This window comes from Aulonocara sp. 'chitande type north' Nkhata Bay, linkage group LG19, assembly GCF_057382095.1.
Source record: "Aulonocara sp. 'chitande type north' Nkhata Bay isolate Kocher_YH1m ecotype deep benthic linkage group LG19, A_spYH_male_GT1.1, whole genome shotgun sequence".
NCBI lineage: Eukaryota > Metazoa > Chordata > Actinopteri > Cichliformes > Cichlidae > Aulonocara > Aulonocara sp. 'chitande type north' Nkhata Bay.
The window spans coordinates 21,062,076-21,076,289 of NC_141362.1; the positions used below are offsets into that span (position 1 = coordinate 21,062,076).

Here is a 14,214-nt window from a genome sequence, read left to right on the forward strand (position 1 = left end):
AATATCATACAATTCTACATCACAGTCACAAAGGCTTGCACACAAAGACAGAATACAATAAATTTGTAGCCTAGAACAAAAGAAACGCAAACGAAAATACGACCAACTTAATATGAAGGCTGCACAATTCCACAAACTTGCACAGCCACGAAACGCCTAAAATATTTAGATATTAATATTTATTAAGTGTCACAATAAGTTTTACTTTTAAAGTTGTGTCGAGATGCAAAAAAAAAAAAGAGCTAGAAGAGCAAGATACTTTCCATAGTCTAAATTTACCTTGCAGTCACGTGACACAGCAGTAGGCGTGTCTACGTGCAGGTTGTGTAAAATAGACAGGTGTGGGGACCTTGTGCAAGATGCAGTCATGGCTTCAGGGTTTTGTAACACCTGCTCGCAGTTGTTGAAGGGATTTGCGGATCACTTGAGGAGCGTTTGGAGAGAGCTGGAGATCAAGATAAAGGAAGCTTTCAGAGAGATTGGACGGTGCAATTGCTTTAGGATTTCATCCGAGAGAAGGACGGCTTTTGATTTGCCTTCCTTACGCCTCAACTGTGGTAGGAAAATTGCAGTCATGCGTATTTTTTTATGGAAATCGCAGTGGAAGAACAAAAACCGAGGCAGTGTGTTATTTGGAAAATTGAAAAGCATCAAAGTAAACGTTTAGACAGCAACTTCTTTAAACTTTCATACTGCATGTGCTATTACTCTTCAAAGTTGTACACAAGTTTATATGATCAATTCAATTAATCTCTTTCCCCCCTCCCAGACAACGAAACTCAACTTCTCAGCCAGGAAAGTCTGCAAACACTGAACAAACTTGCAACCTCAGAAAACACTGATCTACAAATGACTTCAGCCATGTATTATCTACACCTCAGTCATCATCGTGAGTATAAAGATTTCACGTTTTTGTTTCATCTGACAGTATTCCTGATAGCATTGGCTTGCAGATGATCAGCTGTTGTTTGCACTTCAGGTTTCTTCATAGGCCTCTATCAGTTACTGCAGAGATATTTTCTCTAACGGGTGTGACCAGCATGCAAATTTCCAACTGTATTTTTTCCCCAAGGTTGGCAGATAAAACGCCCACTTATGGACCCATGTGTTACAAAGAAGGAAGAATAAGAGGATTTTACTGTGGAATTCACAGTATGCTTTATTATAATCTGCCAACCAAGAGCCCTATTGTGCATATTAGGCTGAGGCTTCTTCTTTCAATACAGCATAGACAGTGTTCTGTAGTATGTAAATGGGTGACCAGGTGTTTTGTGTATAGGTGGCAGTTGACAGATTGCTGTGTTTAGATGCTTGAGATTATAGCACAACTCATGAGGGATATATCTTTTGAATTCATAATCAGCTACAAGTATGTAATTCAAATTTGTAACATTTAGCTTCTCCCAGTAAGACTGACTGACATACAACTGCTATAAACTGGTCTCAACTCGAACATTGTTCATTCTGACAGCAAAAAATATGACTTAAGTTTCAAAATGTGTTATTTTTCCCTTGTTTGTGTGTTACAGTGAACTGTCCATTACCAGATGCCTTTATGGAGCCCATCGTGGCTCTACTTTTATCATCTGATCTCGATGTTCAAAAGACTGTCTCTCTCGCCCTTGTAAATCTGTTACTAAAGAATAATGGTAAGAGATAATAATAGTAAGATATTTACATTATTATAATTTTTTTTTAATTAATCCAGAATTTTAGTGATTTTGATAGTATGATTCTAAAAACTCGTGTTCTTTTGGATCAAATGGCTTATTTATCATTTGCCATTCATAAAATTTGATTTCAGTGTGTAAAGAATTGGTGATAGAAATGGGGATGCTGGTGCCCATAATTGAGTTGTTCCGGTCAGGTGATCCCACTGCTCAGTGTCACTCCTGTGCCTGTGTTGCCATGTTGGCCTCCTCAGGTTTGTACAGACCTTAATTTTTAAAGTATTTTTCGACACGGTTTAGAAAGTACAAACACTTAATTTTAAAAACTTATTATGTATTGCAAAATAAATAGCAGGACTTTCAGGATGGCAAGAGAACTGAAGCCTTATGAGAAAAGTAGTTATTTTGTTCCATATGCTTCTTGAAATGACCTCTCCTCTGTCTTGCTGAAATTCTGCTAATTTGTTTTGGGCCACTAGCACTCCAAAATTGTCCCTGCATGCATGGTTGCTATTTCATCTTTCTTTCCAGAGTCAAATCGAGATTCTTTGATGGTTGATGGAATCATACCACTCTTGGCTTTAGCAAAATCTTTTGATCCAAAGGTCCAACGGAATGCAACTTGGGCTCTATTACACCTCACGCAGTCAGGTGGGACCATTTCATTTGAATGTCACTGTGCACTTACAGTTGTGTTTAGAAGTTTAGATACACTCATCATTGGCATCAATGCCATTGTAATTTAGGGATTACTTTGAACTGTTCTTTTTCTAGGAATGATTGTGCAGTATACATGTTTATTGAGTTTAAAAAAAACAAAACAAGGAGTCTGTGCACAGTTTTGAATTTATTTGGGGTTTTGTCTAATCGACCCAGGGTCAAAAGTATAGATACAGGCTCAGATATACACACATCCTTACATTAGTGGAGGTACTAATGTTTTGTTAGATGCCCTTTAGTAAGTTGCACCTCAACCAGATATTTTTAGTAACCATCAACAAGCTTCTGCAATAATTCTGGATGGATATTTTACCAATTCTGCCAAGAGAGGTAGTTGAGTTTTTATTTGTTTGATTTCTTGTGGGGTTTGTTTGTTTGTTCGTTTTTGTTTTTAAATAGGGTTGAGGTTTGGGAAACCCACTCCAGAACCTTAATCTTAGCCTCCTTCATCCTTTCCAAAAACCAGTTTTGATGTGTGTCTTTGAGATCATTGTCCCTTTGGAAGACCCAACTGACTCCAAGTTTCAATCATCAAGTTGTTAATTTTAGGTGAATTTGAAGGTAGTCCTCCCTTCTTTATTATTCCACCCACTTTGTGCCATGTACCAGTACCACTGGAAGCAAAACAGCCCCAGAGTATGGTGATACCACCACCACCATGCTTGACAGTTGAGTTGATAGCCTCACCTTTATTGCTCTAAGCACACCTCTTGTCTTTGTGGTATTCTCTTTCTTGGTCAGCACCCCCTCAGCCCAACTGATGTAAAACTTGCTTCACATGAACAGTGATGCTGACGTTCCTGCGGTTTTCAGGCAGGCTTGAGCCTTGGTGGTTCCTGGGTTGCTGAACCAATTTCTTCTCATCTGAGGGTGATAGTTTAGGTCTTTTTGTTTTCCAGAGATGGGCAAAGTGGTGACAAATCCTAATAACTTGTACTTATGTACAGTTGTTTGAAGTAATGCTCTATAAACCCGCAGTTGTTTAGAAGTGACTCCAAGAGACCTTCCTAACTTGTGCAACAGTTCTCATTGTTTGTTCTTCACTGAGTTCCCAGGAGTTTCCATTGTTCTGAGTATTGGTCAGTCCAACATATGCTCTCAAACAAATGCTCCTTATGCAGGCAAAAAGAAACTGAGTTGTAGTCAATCATGATCACTAACAAGGAGTTAATTTGCCATGGCCTTAGGCCTAGAAGCTTGTTGATGGCTACTAAAACCATCTGGTCGATGTGTAACTTAGTAAGGGAGGATGTTTACCCATTACCAGGAAAGCAGCAGGACCAGACCTAAGCATTTCACTGCATATCGTACTGTGTATGACTGTGTACGTGACAAATAAAATTTGAATTTGATTTATTGGGGGTGTAATTATATATTTGAGACTTTATCTATACACTTTTTTTTTCTTGGTGTGGATTAGAGAACTGCACCCAATTTGTGTGTTTTTTATTTATTTATTTATTTTTTTATATAAATCATTAAAGACGTATGCTGTACAGTCTTTCCACCCTGGAAAAGAACAGTTTAAAGAATTAAAAAGCCAAAATTCCCGTGACATCCATGCCGATGACGAGTGTATGTAAATTTTTAAGCACAACTGTATTTTCCAGAAACTTCTCAATTTCTTCCAGTGTTACATTTCCTTTTATTTTATGTTTTTACTCTTCAGATTGGTCAACAAGGCTGTTATGCCAAGCAGGAGCGATTCCTGTTTTGCTTCTTCTCCTACAGTCCTCAGATTCAGAGGTTCAGTTTTATAGCTGCACTGCTCTTTGCAACATTTCTGCTATCCACGAGCATCACCCAAGATTGCTCAGAATTGGGGGTCACTATTTATCAAGGTCTCTTTTGACTCTTATGTCTTCACCTGTGAAAAAGGTAACTCTGAACATGAGTTATTTTAACTTAGTTTAAAGAAAATATATTTTTAAAGAGGGGGAAAAAAACCCAACTTCCTTTTCAGAATTCAGCCCAAGCGTGCCGGTGCCTGCAGACTCTTTCAAAGAATGGTAATAAAAATGGTATAAAAAGTAAATTCAAAAAAGGTATCATACCTCTGGCAGATGGTGTTTATTACTTTTATGTGTAGTTCTCATTCAGGACCAGCTGATGGAGCTTGACTGCGTGTTGCCTCTGAAGGCGCTGTTAAAAACCTCTACTTCAGTGTGGATTGAATCGGCACTAACGCTACTGTCTACACTGTCGGCACACCCGTCAAACACCGTATGTTAGCCTAAATAAATAATTAACAATAAAGCTGGGAGCAGTCCTGGTTTTATTATACAACTGCTTAGTGGTTGAGTATGGTTTTATTTTTGCATTGTGCCAATATTTATTGAAATTTTACTTTAGTGGCATTCAGTGTCACCTAAAGTAATTGCACAGTTTTTATTTAAATTCTAATATTGACAGTAGTTTTGTAATTTGATTCCAGGACATCCTGGTAAGTGAAGGACTACTGGAGGAAATTGGTCAGGTGCTTCATCATCCCAGATCAAACTCTGTTATAGTCACATACAGCTGCAAGATAATCACCAATCTGTGCACTTCCCACGTTGGTGAGCAGGTACTTGCAGACTACAATTCTTTTTTTCTTTTTGTTTTCCTACCTCTGCTTTATTGATTTGTCCAAGACTGATAAAGTTATCCTAAATCCAACCATTGTAATCTAGGCTGTGATGGAAAGTCTGTGCTTACCAGGACTCCTCTGTGCGCTTGTGTCTAACACCCTGTCAGATGAGACATTGCTTCATGTGACATCATGCTTGCATCACCTGATGGCCTGTGGTGAGAGATCTTGACTTGAAATAATGACTTATTTATTTTGAATGTTTGCGGTGGAAAACTTTTTAATAATCTATTACAATTACTCACTGTTTCAGATGTACTCCGGACAAAATTGTCAGCAACCATAACATCAGAAAAAGTTTCAGGCTTAGTGAAGCTGTCAGAGCAAATCAGAAATTCCCAGCTGGCGTACAACTCTGCAGCTATCATAAGCGAATTAGAAATGACTGGTAATGCAATGTGGCAAGAGAAAAGAATACCTTCCTTTTGTGTTTTTACGCTGGATGTATTAAATGTTTCTGTTTTCATTACAGAAGAGATGATCCATTTGTTGAAGCCACATTACACTTCCATATCCAAGTACCTGTTGGGATTCCTCAAAAAGAAAGATGTTAAATTCCAGCAGCTTGGCGTAGTTACCATATTTAACCTCAAGAAAGGTTTGCATTAATTGCACATTTATTTAAGAACTGAAAATACTGCATAAAATTTAAACAGTCTGTCATTGTAAGAGTTCAGAGTTTCTTCCTGTCTTCCTCTGCAGATGGAGACTTTTCATCTCTGTTGACTAACAGTGAGCTAAAGGTTCAGCTATTGAAGGTGCATGCACAGACAGAGGAAACTAGACAGCTGCTTCAAATGATTCAGCCCCTTTCTCCATCTCCTGTCAACTCTGGACTTTCTCAGTGAAGTTACAAAGAGACGCGCACAGACTTTGCATGAACATAACCACGTTGCATGTAAAAGCTACATTTTTATATGTGTTGTTTTTTTGTTTTTTAGCCTGGGGTTTTAAAATGCTTGGTAGTTTTTATTTTTACAGTTTATTTATGTTTTCAACTGGAAAAACAAGGCGAAGACGTGGCATAGTATTAACTTTAATCAAATATGGCATATAATAGGCTAACGTGATAGTCATAAGCAGTACTTGAACTATAAGATCAAATATTGTGGCTCAGATACATCTGGTTTTGTTTTATGCTTTTATATTAATAAACTCTTAAACTCTATGCATCAGACATTGCTTGTAAAGTGATTATGCAATATCAAACAAAGCAGTCAGTGCAAAAAAAAAAAAAAAAAAATACACTGTGCATTGTATCCTCTAAATTGGCACAAATACACACACACACACAACAAAAATGAAGCACAGTCTTTGGAAACTATATTCCATAGCAGCTTTGAATTACATGATTGCTATACTTTACAAAATCCAAGGTTAAGGTACAGTGGGAATGCAGGAAGTCATCTTTTGCTAAGACATTAAACTCTTGTATTCTCTGAGCAAACTGCCACTTTTGCTATTCTAACTCCACAGTGACAAAACCGAGGAAGAAAAAGTGCAAGGGTGGCAAGAAATATCAGGAATAAGCAAAAAGCATACGGCATATTGTGACTGTTTAGAGTTCCTATTCCTAATATTTCAACAGAGGCAACACTCTCCTTAACTGATACACTACGTTTGCCAGCACAGTCTACATCTACTGCTTTTTGGATAGTTATTAGATCAGAAAACTGCTGTACTGAAAAAGCTCATATGCGATTCGCTTTATGCTTGTGCCACTGGTTACACACAGAAAAGTGACCAAATGCTGACATCCTCATCGGGAGGCAAGGTTATAATTTTACATGCTCTTTCAAAGTGCCGAAGGGGAGCAAAATAGCTGTGCAGCAGTAATTCTTGTGTATTCACCGGTCTCCAACAAAGGCTTTGAAAGTCATCCTGCAGGCATTCAGATGACCTCTAAAAAAAGCAAAGGAAGACAACGAATGATAGATATTAAATCAAAAACAGCAAATATAACATTTTGAAAGCAGCATTATGAGCATAGAACTGTTCACCATCAACCTGAATACGTTTTTTTCAAAGCTTGCATAACTTTCCCCCATTTATAACTGAGTTTTTATGAGTTGGTTGCTGCGGGCCTGCCTGCACAAATCACTGTGGATCATCAATCACGAGTGAGTGAGCCTGCCTGTGTGGGTAGTACAGCCAATTGGGAATTAATATGGCAAATTATAACATGTAAATGAGTAACTGGTAACTTAAGGTGGGTGATTCTACAAACACACTCGCTGATTATTAGACTGATGGTTGGTTTCGCTTTCCCACCCTGAGGACAAGTGTTTTTAAATACTATGCTGGTTGTTTCTCACCTGCACGTTGGTGGGTCTGGATTTCCTCCAGGCCAGTGAGAGTTCTAAGAGACCTGCGTTCTTTGAAGGCCACAACAGGTAGCATATCCTCCTGACTGTTCAGGCCCAGCTGTGTGGTTTTATTTCCCACTGGCGCCTTGGCTGTATCTTCTATCGTTCCATTGTGCACAGGCTGCGTGTTTTCCTTTGGTTGGGCATCATTTGACATAATCCTCACTGGAACAGATTTCTGTGATAAAAGACATTAATCATTTTAGTCAAGGACAAGTTGTGTGGCTTTTAAAAGTTAAACAGATTGTTTAATAGCTGATGCAGAATGTGCGTCATGACAGACCTGAGGCAGTAGACTTTTTAAAAAACGAAACACTTAATCTCACCGTATCTGGAGAATCAGTCCTTCTGGTTCTCCGCATGATCTCCTCAAGTCGCTGCAAAAGAAAACAACATTCACTAAAATACTTTCACTCAGAGAATACATTCAGTGTCTTTCATAAAACAGATTTTTCGGCACATCTTGTTTCCATAATAAATTTAAAAATGCTTACAAGTTAAAGGTAAAATAGTAAAACATCCACTTTTAAAAATACTGTTTGTAATATATTTTTTTGACAACCGTGGCAATGGCTAAAAGCTAAAATGAGGCAACTTTTATTGCAGAGTCTCCTGATGTTCCAAGGAACAAGGGTACCGATTTTCAGCCTCGTCCCTTGTGTACAGAAATGTCTCTGGGCTCTGTAAAACTCTGAAAGATATTAGTGATCACAGTGGATGAAATCTCCAAATTATTTAGAATTAAAAAGGTTCTTCTTAAATGGCTGAAATATTTTGTCCATGCAGTCTTACACAGAGTGATGAACCCCAGTGCAGCTTTATTTCTCAAAGTTTCTTGCTCTTTTTATACTCATTGATTTTTCTTCTTAACTTTATAAGTTGTCAGATTTTGGTATTTCGTTTTTTTTGGGGGGGGGTTAGCATTATACAACAGTGCCATTTTCAACATGTTGCAGGAATCAAGTTCAAACAATGAATGGAAACAATAAAATCTCAGTTTTTTAAGTCTTTTAAATATTTTCAGTTGCACAGTGTCCATTTTTATCATTGTAACTTCTTTTGCTAAGTGGGGTGTATTATTATTTTTTGATTAATTCAGTTAATGTGTGGCCCGAGCTGTATACAGAAATGACGGCCGTACTTTAAAATCCTAGTTGTCACCTTTTTCCTTGCTTGGCGCTCTGCCTCCTCTTTCTGTGCGAGCATTTCCCGCTCTTGTTTCAACTGCTCTGCTCGTGCTTGCTCTTTGGCTAGTTCCTCCTCTCTCTGCACAGACGGGTAAAAAACATTAAGTAAGAACGTGAATAGAAAACCTATCTACGAATATAATGCATGATAACAACAAACTTTTCTGTTTCCCACCTGTTTCTGCAAGAGGGCAGCTTCCCTCATAGCCTGAGCTCTCTCTTCCTCAGCTCGTCTCTGCTCTTCTTGCTCCCTTCTCCTCTTCTCCTCTATGAGACGCTGAGCCTCAGCCTGCTGTCGTGCCCGCTCCTCTGCCCTCCTGCGCTCAAGTTCTTCATGGCTCTGCCTGGATGTTATTTCTAATGTTCTTAAAAGCTTGCTAATGAATATTGTTACCATATACTTGGATGTGCTTTTTTACCTTTCAGCCTCCTCCCTCTGTAAGCGCTCCTGCTCCTCTTTCTCCCGCTGTAGTCGGGCCTCTCGCCTCTTTTCAGCCAGGAGACGTGAGGCTTCCTCTGGGTCAGTAGTTCCAGCTGAGGGGCGGGACATGACTTCAGGAGTCTGTGGAGCTGGACAAGGAGGCATTTTGGAGAGACCTAAAGAGAAATAATTTACACTTCACTATAAATATCCCAGAAACACATTGACACACTTTGTGCTAGATACATTTTTCTAGCTTACCTCCATCTCCTGCTGTTCTCTTTGATGTCACTTTGTCTTTGTCAGGCAAGTTTGAACTTGGAGTCTCCTGTGGATTTTTACCCCTCAGTTTCTCTTGCTGAGATTCAACTGATTTCCTGACAGGCCTGGAGTTAGCAGGAGAGAGGGCAGAGTTGCAAGCAGCAGCATCTTCCTCAGGGAGTGATGGGAGCTCAGGCTGGAGCAGGGTTGGCTGTTTGATGACTGATCTTTGTGAGGTCCTTTAAGAAAAATTAAAAGGGAGCATTTTGTTCACATTACTGCCGCTCTGTCTCTGATGCACAGTTGTGGCACTTTACCTACCGTTCTGATGATGGAGAGGATGTTCTGCTCGGCATCAGAGCTGATTTTACACAGACGCTGATGGTATTTGATTGAACGTTAGAGAGAGTACTTGAGGTCCTCTTAACAATGTTTTGCTGCTTTGCTGCTTTTATCTAGATCAAAAGAAAATGTTATTTCCAATTCAAAACTGACTGAAAAAAGAGACAGCTGGCTGATCGTAAAGATTTCTAATGAAAAGAAACAGCTAGCTGTACCTGTGCCACACTGATGCTTCTGTGCTGGCTGTTGCGAGAACCAGAGGAAGCAGATGGCCTGTTGTGGACTGAACCAGAGTGATGCCGGGGTTTGTGAGTGGTGGTGGTATTCATGGAGTGGAATGAAACTGCACGGCGACAAACATGGACAACTGAACCAGTGTTTTGCGCCATAATTATGGCAAATTGGAGAGCAATGCAGAAACGGTGGGAACAGTGAAAAGGGTGGAAATATGAAGTAGTGTATCAGCAGAGAGAAAAACAGCAGCGTTAGAGACCAGAGGGCCCTGAGATATTAGTTGTTGTAGCAACAGAAGTTCCTTAATGTTAAATTAAAATAAGTACATTCTTCTGTTATGGGGGAGAGTACCTTGTTCTCCTGACTGACAACCAGCACTCTTGCTCCTGGCCAGATAAGAGCATGTGGGGGTAAGGAGACGACTGACCAGGTTCTTCTCCCATGTGGTCAGTGGCAAGCAATGTGGAACTAGTGTATTAATCAGTGTAAAGTTTTAAATGCAGCAAAAACAGAAGATAGGGTTTGCCAAGAATTGTTGTGTTAAGATATCGTACAGAGACAACAGATACTGCAAGCAGGTTGTTATGAGTTTAGTAAGATTATGTTAGAAAAAAAGAAAGGAGAGAGAAATGAAAGCACATTCGCCTAGCTTACCATTTTTAGTGAGTTTCCTTCCTCTTGCATTTTGACTGAGGCTCTGCTGGGCCTTTTGGCTCTTCTCGAGTGTCCTACGCACTGCAGATTCATATCGTTCCTTAATTCAGAAACACCTTTGAGTTAATTTTACTGAATTTAGCCTGAACAGTGAACTCATCAGCATTGCTGGAAATAAAATACTCGATATCCACCATCAAAACTCACTCTCTCCTCTTTGAGCCTCTGCTTCCGCTTCTCTTCCACAGCAGCACGCCTCCTCTCCTCTTTGAGCCTCTGCTCCAGGAGTTTCTTCTTGCGCTCCTGCAGTTGTTGTTCATAGTAAAGCCTAGCCCGCTGCTCCCGCTCTAACCTGCTCAGTTCCCGAGAGGCTAAGAATGAACAAAGCAGTACAACATGGATTTTTGTTTATGTAAATATTATTAGAAATTGAGGTAAGTGTACTTGCAAGGACATGTGAATATTACCATCATGTAGGGGCCCACATACCAAGTAGCTTCTGGTGCTCTTCTCTTCTTTCTCGTGCGGCTTTCAGCCTCTCGTCAACATTTTGTCCATTACCTGCCAGGATGCAAGGATACGATATAATAGCAATTTTACTTACAGAAGTAAAAAAACATGGCCTGACATCCTAAAAATATGACAGCGGGGTGAGTGTGCTCTCAAAAACCTGCAGCAGCCCGAGGAGTAACTGTGTTGCAGATGTTGACAGAACAGGTTGCTTTCTTCACTGTCGCTGAAATCGGTTTGTGATAAGAGCCATTTTCTGTCAGAGAGAGGAAAAAAAACTTATTCTGTAGAATATTCCTTCATCAAGGCTTTATTTTTTGTAATAAAACTCATACTCATTACACAGATACTTGGAATTGTCTCCGTCTGTAAACAGACACAAGTTTATAAAACTAAATTGTTTGAGGTGGCCCTTGGACACAAACTCAAATCAAATCAGCTTTTAAGAAGCTGTCCCAAACAGTGGTGGTTCAGGACTGTTTGGCCCCAGGGTCAGCTCCACATGAAAGAGCCTTTATAAATTGCCTACATATAAAAGGCTAGCACCTGATCAGTCCTCATGAGTGCAGCTGAATCAAACACTGTAAAAGGTTAAGATAGAGTGGCACACGTAAGACTGAAGAGTAATTAGTTTAAACAAGGTGTTTCTTTAGGGCTGTACCGTGTACTGGTGTTGTTAGTTTATTTTGTAATATGTACAAACAGATGCCTTGTTATTTAGTTCACGGTAGTCATGTGCAAAGATTTCTTAAGAGAGATGCATAATCTATACGATCAACTAATAATCGATATGGTGCAATGATCCTATGGTTCTAATCTACAATCTCTGATTCAATGAAAAGGCAGGTTTGATAAGATAATCATAGAAAGCGCAGAAAAAGGCTACCAACCTTCTGTTTTTTCATATCTGTTTCTCTTCCTTTGGCTTTCGATGGTACGTGTAGAAAGAGGTCCCTGCGATGGAGGGATGACACACTGTTTCTTCTGCACAGCCATGCTATGTACTGAACCTGGCATACCAATGCTCTCCCTTAAAAACCCCCTTCCTTTCTCTCCTCCTCCTCCTCTTTTGAATTTCTATTTCAAGATGCCTCTGGGTCCTCGGTTAAGTGTGCTGTGCATGGAACTGCCTCCTGCATCAGCTGCTTGTCCATCTGTGCCTCACAAATAAACAGGGAGAGAAGCAAGAATACAAAGCCTTTAGTTATACCCGTGTCCAATGGATTCGAAAATATTAAGGCAGGGTTGTTCACATTGAAAATTTCCTCCAGTCTCGTTCAGGATTACGAAAGTCTGAAGAGATTCTGAGCCTCTGTGAGTCTCATCTATAAAAAGGCTACTCCCCCTTTAAAGATCTCACCCTTGTGAGCTGCTCTGCTTTACTTTCACATAATATAGCTGTGTCACTTTAATTCCCCCACCTCACTGCCTGTTTGCTGGATGGAAGCAGGCAAAGGGATGCAGCATTTCCTGGAGGCCGTAAAAAATTGAAGCAAACCTCAGAGCTTGCCATCATGCATAATTACCATTGCATCACAGCTGCAATATCCAATGACATATATTGCCTGGACATTAACAGGCAATATAGTGATGCAGTTAGTGTTCATAACAGATGAGACGAAAATTGCCTTTTTCCCTATGATTCATCCTTGGCGAATGAAATAGTCTGGCCACTAGATGGCGGGCTTTCTTTAAAGAAACAGATTCAGCTATAGCCACCCAGATTTGACACGTGACATTTTTACATGTGACATTTTTACTTAATGGTTTGTTGTTGTTAATTTATGTGCTTTACCACTTGGATTTGTAAACAGTGCATTATAACTTAGCTGACCAGCAGTCCCTGTGCTACACTTATTTTTAACCTTAACCTGTCACCTCAATTTTTCTTACAAGTTTAAAAGATAGCAATGCCATTCAATAAATTTTCAATCTACTTAGAAATCGACTGAAAACAGAAAGTGTGTATATCTCACATGGATATTTAATTTAAGGCTACAACATGATTTAAATGCAAAGTTTGATACCAGAGTGTTGTTTTCTAATATTCTTTGTAAAACTGTTATTTATGACAAAGCTAATCACAAATGTATGAAAGCTTAGTGGCATAAAAATTGCTTACACGTTTTTATGCATTTAATCTTTGATTATTTTGCAAAGTTTATATGCTGATATGTAACTTTTTTAAAGTATTATTACAAAACAATAAATGAGTACAATCAAATGAATGCATTCATTTTACATTACAGCCTTGTGTTCAATAATCAATATTAGCTGAGAACAGGTTGTTTAACCTGCTCATTTCTTCCTTCCTAGTTGCCATCATAACATAAAACACCATTAAAGATGGAAATCATCTGCCAGCTTAAGCAAGAGATAATTCTCCATCCATGGTTAGCTACAAAAACACTAAGCTAGCATGCCTATTAGCTTACTTTCTTCATGAAGCTAAACTATCAGCTGAACTTTTTCTAAAAAGTATAAAACGTTTAGCTTTTTATTAGCAAATATCTACTGATAAATAGTTAGTTTTGAGAGAAAAGAAAACATTTTATAGGCATCTTACATACAACTGTTAGCATTAGATTTAGCTAAAATAAAGTCTATACTGTCTCTGAGTAAACTTAGAATGACCCAATCAGGAACCAGAAAAGAACTGTGCTGGTGCAGTTTGAGTTGAACTGTTAATACTACTACTACTACTACTAATAATAATAATAATAATAATAATAATAATAATAATGATATTGATAATAATAATAACTAGACAATGAAACTGTTTTTCACTAGGGTAAACTAATCCATATCTGTAGGAAATAATTACTAATAACACTAACAAGGCTGGCAATGTTGTGTTATGTGCATAATTACATGCAACTCCACTCTTTTAGCTAGAAGGAACGACTGCTACTAACAGCTGCAATGAAAACAACTTTACAGCTTCTCAAAATGTATTTTTCTTTTCAAGCCCTACATACTTTATGGTGAATGTGTCCCCGTCTGGCAGCTTAAACATATAAACTTTCTTTTGTGCTCACTATAGAGACACGAATGAGTCCAAATTATATGTTATCTTGTATAACATATCTTGATTTGGATCAGAAAACCTTGCCTTTTGACTCTCACTCCAAAGGCTTTTAAAAAAAAAAGTCAGGTATGTTTAACAGTCCTTCTAAATTCGGTCTCCTCTGCACTGTGAGCAGTATTTTGGGTATCAGCT

At 38.8% G+C, this 14,214-nt stretch overlaps 2 protein-coding genes across 6 annotated transcripts; one reads left to right on the plus strand and one right to left on the minus strand.

The window, feature by feature from the left end:
* Positions 1-330: 330 nt before the first annotated feature.
* Positions 331-6,187, plus strand: LOC147306944 (uncharacterized). The gene is made up of 13 exons (XM_086275122.1): positions 331-557; positions 770-889; positions 1,530-1,649; positions 1,805-1,924; positions 2,202-2,321; positions 4,060-4,268; positions 4,354-4,399; positions 4,480-4,613; positions 4,825-4,956; positions 5,063-5,177; positions 5,273-5,407; positions 5,492-5,617; positions 5,722-6,187. The coding sequence occupies exons 1-13, from the start codon at positions 368-370 to the stop codon at positions 5,865-5,867; spliced, it is 1,713 nt and encodes a 570-aa protein (XP_086131248.1). The 5' UTR covers positions 331-367; the 3' UTR covers positions 5,868-6,187.
* On the minus strand, positions 6,039-12,641 carry map7a (microtubule-associated protein 7a). Of its 5 annotated transcripts, XM_086275118.1 has the most exons (16): positions 12,416-12,641; positions 11,885-12,148; positions 11,155-11,250; positions 10,974-11,045; positions 10,692-10,855; positions 10,485-10,584; positions 10,182-10,298; positions 9,812-9,963; positions 9,576-9,709; positions 9,255-9,493; positions 8,992-9,169; positions 8,748-8,916; positions 8,547-8,651; positions 7,712-7,762; positions 7,335-7,563; positions 6,039-6,921 (listed from the first exon to the last, which is right to left on the minus strand). In XM_086275118.1, the coding sequence occupies exons 2-16, from the start codon at positions 12,009-12,011 to the stop codon at positions 6,911-6,913; spliced, it is 1,944 nt and encodes a 647-aa protein (XP_086131244.1). In that variant the 5' UTR covers positions 12,012-12,148; positions 12,416-12,641; the 3' UTR covers positions 6,039-6,910. The 5 variants fall into 5 exon arrangements, with proteins under 5 accessions (XP_086131244.1, XP_086131246.1, XP_086131245.1 ...); XM_086275120.1 differs by lacking the exon at positions 12,416-12,641 and having other exon boundaries at positions 8,992-9,142; positions 11,885-12,372; XM_086275119.1 differs by lacking the exon at positions 12,416-12,641 and having other exon boundaries at positions 9,812-9,939; positions 11,885-12,371.
* Positions 12,642-14,214: the final 1,573 nt, after the last annotated feature.

Coding starts and splice junctions, on each gene's coding strand:
- LOC147306944 (XM_086275122.1), top strand. CDS start 368: ATGGCTTCAGGGTTTTGTAACACCTGCTCGCAGTTGTTGAAGGGATTT. Junction 4,400..4,479: donor GCAGACTCTTTCAAAGAATG/GTAATAAAAATG, acceptor TTTTATGTGTAG/TTCTCATTCAGGACCAGCTG. Junction 5,618..5,721: donor CATATTTAACCTCAAGAAAG/GTTTGCATTAAT, acceptor CTTCCTCTGCAG/ATGGAGACTTTTCATCTCTG.
- map7a (XM_086275118.1), bottom strand. CDS start 12,011: ATGCCAGGTTCAGTACATAGCATGGCTGTGCAGAAGAAACAGTGTGTC. Junction 11,251..11,884: donor CAGATATGAAAAAACAGAAG/GTTGGTAGCCTT, acceptor TCTCTCTGACAG/AAAATGGCTCTTATCACAAA. Junction 7,763..8,546: donor AGCGCCAAGCAAGGAAAAAG/GTGACAACTAGG, acceptor TTTCTTTTGCAG/CGACTTGAGGAGATCATGCG.